The sequence below is a fragment of the Poromitra crassiceps genome (assembly GCF_964638095.1).
Source record: "Poromitra crassiceps genome assembly, chromosome: 13".
Classification (NCBI taxonomy): Eukaryota; Metazoa; Chordata; class Actinopteri; order Beryciformes; family Melamphaidae; genus Poromitra; species Poromitra crassiceps.
In genome coordinates, this window is record NC_139644.1 from 25979887 (window position 1) to 25987179 (window position 7293).

The 7293-nt window shown below is 47.1% G+C and overlaps 1 protein-coding gene across 1 annotated transcript; it reads left to right on the forward strand.

Annotated features, from left to right (window-relative positions):
- Positions 1 to 799: 799 nt before the first annotated feature.
- Positions 800 to 6134, forward strand: lrrc4ba (leucine rich repeat containing 4Ba; the record flags this gene model as incomplete). Its single annotated transcript, XM_083649130.1, has 2 exons — positions 800 to 1060; positions 4188 to 6134. Exons 1-2 carry the CDS (start codon positions 815 to 817, stop codon positions 6132 to 6134), a joined length of 2193 nt encoding a protein of 730 aa, XP_083505256.1. The 5' UTR covers positions 800 to 814.
- Positions 6135 to 7293: the final 1159 nt, after the last annotated feature.

The window sequence follows — 7293 nt, forward strand, 5'->3', positions numbered from 1 at the left end:
TTGCCACCAAATCTGATCCGTTGGCACACAGTGTAAAATGCAGTGTAGAGGCCGGCAGAGGCTGACCATTTTATACATTTTTACAGTAATGGTCATTATAATTATAGCCTATTAATATCTCACAGTGAACGTGGTAATGATTTACTGATGTTAAAATGCGGCACATAGCAGCTTTGAAGAGAGAAATGCTCTGTTGTCCTAGTTTAGACTCTTTGATTGTCTGCTTCAGGAATTCTCTACCTCCACCTCTAACATTAATTAAAGAAATCTGCTTCCACCTGCTCCGGGTGCAAGGATTTGATTTCTGACAAAATGTCTGCTTGGGGATTATGTGGGATTTGATATGAGCAGTGACACAGAAGTTCTAAAGCTTCTCAAAGATGCTTTGACAATCCCTCCCATGATAAGCTGTAGACGTCTACCTATTATTTGTCCTATTCATCGTCTGTTGAAAACACGACGCACAGTCTGTATTTACTGTAATATCTCTCTCTCTCTCTCTCTCTTTTGTTCTTCCACAGTAACTCCTGGGTCCCTCTCACTTCTCAGAAAGCCCCGTTCAAATCCCCAGAGAGCACGAGAGAAAAAGGGAATAACATCTGTTTATCTGCATATTTCTATGTTCAAACAGCAAGAGGAAAAAAACACAGAGATCGACAGAGGACAAGAAACATCTCCGAGGATGCGGAGTTAGAAAGAACAAATTGCCACTGGAGGACCAAAGGGAAAGGAAACCTTTTCTGGCAAATCCACCGGCGTGGAGTCAACTCACTCGTACCTTCGCATTAAAGAGCAGGGTCATGTCCCAGTGGCCATGCGCATCGCCACGCTGACCTGCCTCCCCGGCCCCTCCCCCTTCCTCTTTCTATTGGCCCAGCTGCTACTGCGGCTCCTCCTACCTGGGCCGGAGTTGGTGGGAGCCGCCTCCTCTTGCCCCTCCCACTGCACCTGCTCCAACCAGGCCAGCCGAGTCATCTGCACCAGGCAAAACCTGGATGAGGTGCCGGAGAGCATATCAGTCAACACACGATACCTCAACCTGCAGGAGAACTCCATACAGGTGAATATTTGTGGTACAAAGCATTTAGCTTGCAAGTGAAGTAAAATGCAGTCAAACTTAATTCCTACTGTGTGCACACACACACACACACACACACACACACACACACACACACACACACACACACACACACACACACACACAGGGAAATAAAGGTACAATTGTTCCTCAGAGGGATGCCGTAGAACAGTGGTTCTCAAACTGGGGTACGCGTACCCCTTAGGCCTAGGGGTATGTGGAGGTACTACAGGGGGTACTTGAGAGTTCGAGGGGATAATGTAAAAGTTGAAGAATAAATCATGAAAATAAATTAAACATTAAAGTAAAAAAAGCGTAAATAGGGGATATCGCCTGTATGAAGATAGGGCCCTAAGTGTCTTAAAGAACCATGTCTGTACTCTGCTTAGACACCTGCATTGTATCATTTGCTATATATGCTATGGATTTGTATTCTGAGAAATGTTTCATCCAGTATATTTAGATTTTTCTTGCTGTGACCAGCACCTCCCGCTCTCACTGGATATGCATGAGTGCTCTCCTATTGATAGTATGGAGGTGTTATTTTCCACATGTAAATTATGCTATCACCATCCAATAAGTGAGAATTAACAACCCGACCCCAACAACCCTTCTATATATGGCATCACTCAGAAGAACCATGTCCGGTTCCACTTGGCACCTTTACTTTTCTGTGTGGAAACTTTATATAAAAAGCGCTTTACATAAACACATTGGAAAAGTATTGCAAACCCACCATGAAAATACATACAGTAGTCTAAGTAGTCTACACAGATACCCAGATAGAAAACACACATTACAGCGAGAGAATATGAAAGAAATGAGAGCTTGCTCTCAAGAGCCTTCCCTGTATAAATAAAGGCAAAATAAAAAATTAATAAAAATAAAATATGGGTATGCATAGCCAGGATAGTGGGGACTGTTTTCTCTGTAGAATATGGTTTATACCTACACCTTTTAGTCTGACATGAATATTTATGAGATGAATTCATCATTCACAGTGTAAGCAGCATCAAACTGATGTCAATTATATGAGGATCGTCTCTTTTAATGGAAAAATGCATAAATTAATGGTTTCCTGTAAACATTATTGATTTTTGTTTATAATGATGGTTGTCTCCTATATGGTAATCAGCGACTGGAGGTCACATTTTACCCACTTTCTTTTTTAACAACATAACATCAACTACATCACTGCATAAACCACATGGAGAAAATACACACTTTTAAGAATGAACGTGTTACTTTTCAACAGTGTATGTTTATAAGATAACATGTTATTGATGTAGTTTATTTATATGCTGAAAATTTGGGACAGTGGTGGCCTAAAGGTTAGAGAAGTGAGCTTGTGACCGGAAGGTCGTCGCTTCAATCCCCGGGACAGGCAGGATAAATCTGGGTGGGGAAAGTGAAAAAAGGCAGCGCTTGCCCCTCCCTCATTACCACCACTGAGGTGCCCTTGAGCAAGGCCCTTAACGCCAATCGCTCCAGTGGAGCTGATCAGTGGACAGCAGATTAGACTGTGGTTGTACTGGTCAGCTTCCAGGTATAAATGTGTGTGTGAATGTGGGCGCTCCTGAAAATGAGAGCATTGCTCTCAGTGAGACTCTCCCTGTATAAATAAGTTAACGATAAAAAAGTATATGCATAGAGAACACACACACACACACACACACACACACACACACACACACACACACACACACACCTATTAACATGTTTATTTATGTATTTATGCTGGGGTTTTCTGCACATATCTGCTGTGGATTAATCTGTTGATATGTTTTTTTAAACTTTCGTTTTTAGTAAAAAGACAGAGAAGTAAGGAGTCAAAATTAGAGAAGACATTTAAACCTCTGCTGAACTGAGGGATTTTTTAATGGATTGAAAGCAAGGCATACTGTATTTCTGACAGTGTGCTGCCTTTTGTATGCAAAGCATTATGAATTTATCTACAGTCCCACGGCCGCGTTTGTGGTTTTACAGCTGCAAGGGAAGATCATTTCACCATAGACCATCGATAAGAAGCACATGAATCTCTATACATTTATAGACAGAGTGGGTTTATTTGACTCTTCGCTACATTTTAAGTAATCACAACTCTCCTCGTGTTGCTGACTGTGCTTTGTTCTGTTGTGATTTTAAATTAATTTCCACTACATTTGATCTACCCTAACAAAAAGCAGCAAATTCCCTAATCATAGTTCAACTTGTCCAGCGCATCAACTATTATTTCAAGCTCTTGTACATTAGGACCCAGGAACACAACCTGCTCCTCGGAGAAAGCATTAAACTGCATGTGATGTTAACAGAGCAGAAATGGGCCATCAATCCACATGATTTGGTCTGCGAGGATTTAAGAGATGCTGCTCCCATGGAAAATAAATAAATAAATAAAATAAAATAAAATAAATAATAACACTATTCATTGCGCTTCGCTCTGAGCCTGCAAATTCCGATTCGGTTTGTTGTGTCCTGCAGCCCCACTTGAAATGATTAAAAATCTAAAAATGTTTTTAACACCTGAAGGCATCCTAGATTCTCTGGCTTATTTTTTCCTTCACTGAGTACCCTGAGAGTAAAGCCTTGACAGCTCCCACCCCCTCTTAACATCCCCACCCCTCCCGCTCTCTCTCCCCCTCTTTGCCTATATCGCCCCCTCCTGCTCCTGCTCCACATACAGAAGAGGCGATGGCCTGACTCCAGGAGCTTCTGTGTGTCTCACAGAGGACTTTGGTCCCACATATCTCCCACAGTCAGAGAGTTAAGGGGCTTTTAGGTGCGCTCACTATCTTCTCGCCAAATGAGCTCCAATTGGACAGCTAACTGATTCTAGTGAGCAGTGTCCGTGGCCCGCGGCACATTTTCCAGAAACATGTCTTCTCGCATGAAAACATTCAAAACATTCAAATTAGCATCTCAATTATCAATTAAATCAATTAAAATATATTTGATATCACAAGGTGGTGCTATTGGTGTGCGCCACTTTTTTACTTTTACCAAACGTTTCATCATAAAACCTTTTCGCACACATCCTTGCAACAGTCACAGTCTGTTTATCTGTCACTATACATGTCAGACAGTAACGTTATCCTTCTCTGCCCTCCAGGTTATCAAGTCAGACACTTTCAAACACTTGAGGCACCTTGAGATCCTCCAGCTCTCCAAGAACCAGATCCGTCAGATTGAGGTCGGAGCGTTCAATGGCCTCCCCAACCTCAACACGCTGGAGCTCTTCGACAACCGCCTCACGCTGGTGCCATCGCATGCCTTCGAGTACCTCAGCAAGCTGCGGGAGCTGTGGCTGCGCAACAACCCCATCGAGACGCTGCCGGGCTACGCCTTCCACCGCGTGCCCTCGCTCCGTCGCCTGGACCTGGGTGAGCTCAAGAAGCTGGATTTCATCTCTGACGCAGCCTTCGTGGGCCTCATCAACCTACGGTACCTGAACCTGGGCATGTGTGGGCTGAAGGACATTCCCAAGCTGACAGCCCTAGTGCGCCTGGAGGAGCTGGAGCTGTCAGGAAACCGGCTGGAGATCATCCGACCCGGCTCCTTCCAGGGCCTGGTGTCTCTGCGCAAGCTGTGGCTCATGCACTCACAGGTGTCCGTCATCGAGCGCAACGCCTTCGACGACCTGAAAAACCTGGAAGAGCTCAACCTGTCCCATAACTCCCTGCACTCCCTGCCCCATGACCTCTTCACACCCCTTCACCAGCTGGAGAGGGTGCACCTCAACCACAACCCCTGGGTGTGCAACTGTGATGTGCTGTGGCTCAGCTGGTGGTTGAAAGAGACGGTGCCCAGCAACACCACCTGCTGCGCCCGCTGCCACGCTCCCCCCGGCTTGAAGGGTAGGTACATCGGAGAGCTCGACCAGAGCCACTTCACCTGCTACGCCCCCGTCATCGTGGAGCCACCGACCGACCTCAATGTCACGGAGGGCATGGCTGCTGAGCTTAAGTGTCGCACAGGCACCTCCATGACATCTGTCAACTGGATCACCCCAAATGGCACCCTAATGACCCATGGCTCCTACCGGGTGCGTATATCCGTCTTGCATGATGGCACACTAAACTTCACAAATGTCACCCTGCGAGACACAGGCCAGTACACCTGCATGGTCACCAACTCTGCTGGCAATACCACCGCAACTGCTGTCCTCAATGTCACCGCCGCTGATGTCAGCGTCAACTACACCTACTTCACCACTGTTACCGTGGAAACGGTGGAGTCCACGGGGGAGGAAGATTCTGCGCTGTTCGCCATCAATGAGACCTTCATCCGTGTTCATCCTGGCCCGACTCCCTCTGGCCACCTGTGGCCAGATGGCGTCTCCACCACGGCATCCTCTCTGTCAGCCGGCTGGTCCTCCTCTTCTCCCCGGGCCACCCGGCCCACTTTCACTGTGCCCATCACTGAGCCGGGCTTCTCAGGCCTGGACGACGTGATGAAAACCACCAAGATCATCATCGGCTGCTTCGTAGCCATTACCTTCATGGCGGCTGTGATGCTGGTTGTGTTCTACAAGCTGAGGAAGCAGCACCAGCTGCACAAACACCACGGCCCCGCCCGCGCTATCGAGATCATCAACGTGGAGGACGAGCTGGGGGGCGGGGCCGGCGGCCGGGGCAGCGGCATCTCAGGAGGCTCCACCGTCACACAGAGCGGGAGCAGTGGGATAGGAGGAGGCCAGAGCCTCAGGCTGCACCACCCGGAGATAGTCAACCTGCCTAACCTGGCCCGGTCTGAGCACCTCAACCACTACTACAAAAGCCATCACTTCAACAACAACATGATGAGCCTGGGCATGGGCCTCAACAACAACAACAACCCTTCACCTTGCTCGCAGTCCCAGAACACACCGCTCTCCTGCTCCCAGGGCCCAACCTCCACCAGTGGGGGAACACCCGGGGGGGGCACCCTGCCCACCCCGGTGCCCCTGCCTCAGTTGGGCATCCACAGTTCTCTCAAGGGTCTTATGGGGAAAGGCCAGAACGAGCCACTGCTCTTTAAGAGTGGCTCCAAGGAAAATGTGCAAGAGACTCAAATCTGAGAGAAAGTGAGGGGGGAAGTAAGAGGTACGGAGGGGGTGCTGGAGAAGACGGTGAGACAGAAAAAGCATAATGAGAGATTATAAGGGAGTATGAGATGGATTGTAGCCTACTGCTCTCATGGACAGATTCCAGAAAATATGAAATTTGACATAGCCACTGCTTGGCGTTCTGTTGACAGAGAGGAGCAGATAGAAAGACTGAAGAAGAGCGACTCAACACTAGTCCCGGCAATAGCATCTGCCCAACACTTCAACGCATACAGACACATACACAAATGAGCTAGACCACAAACATCAGAATGCATTGAGAATTACCTGTCAAACCTGCTACGATCTGTGCCAAAGTACAAACCCCAGCCAACTGTTTCATCACTATCCACAATCAGAGTGGAAAGGTATGAATAATGCACATGGACAATGAGCTTCACTAGGTGGTTGCAGGTCGCTTTCTATATTACCCGACACATAGAGAACACCCATGTATATATTTGGAGAAAGAGATCATATCTGACATTGAACACTGTTGAAGTTGTCAGATTAGTGTTTGGCAGAGCCATTGGATAACAAACAATGGTTCCGGTGAGCTGGACAGTCTCTAAGTAGCGCAAGGCTTCCAGGAAGCGGTAAAAACAGAGCAGAGAAAGATAAATGAGAGCAGTGCAGCGTTTGTGTCCGGGACACAGGTATCAGGCGAGTACTTTGCGGGGAGAGAGGACAGTACTTTGCAGGGAGAGAGGACAGTACTTTGCAGGGAGAGAGGACAGTACTTTGCAGGGAGAGAGGACAGTACTTTGCAGGGAGAGAGGACAGCAAGAGTTGTGTTTTACACGAGTGGCGTCACTCTCACTTCCTCACTTTGTCCCCTTTCACACCTGCCTGGTGACTGTCTCCTCTGGAGGAGAAGGAGAGAGACAGAGCTGGTTGTCATGGGAGAAGACAGATGCCGGAAAGGCAAATAGGACAACGAGAGATCTAAAGAGACTGAAAGTACATAATTATATATAAATATATTTTCATTCAAAGAAATAAATTATAAAGAATCTTTATCAAGCTTCTGACTGAAAACTACGTCTGAAGAATAAGAAACAGCTGTTGTAGTGGCCCTCCGTTGGGACTTTTCTCAGCTTTGAAAAAGATGGCCTCTCCCACTGTGCTGCAT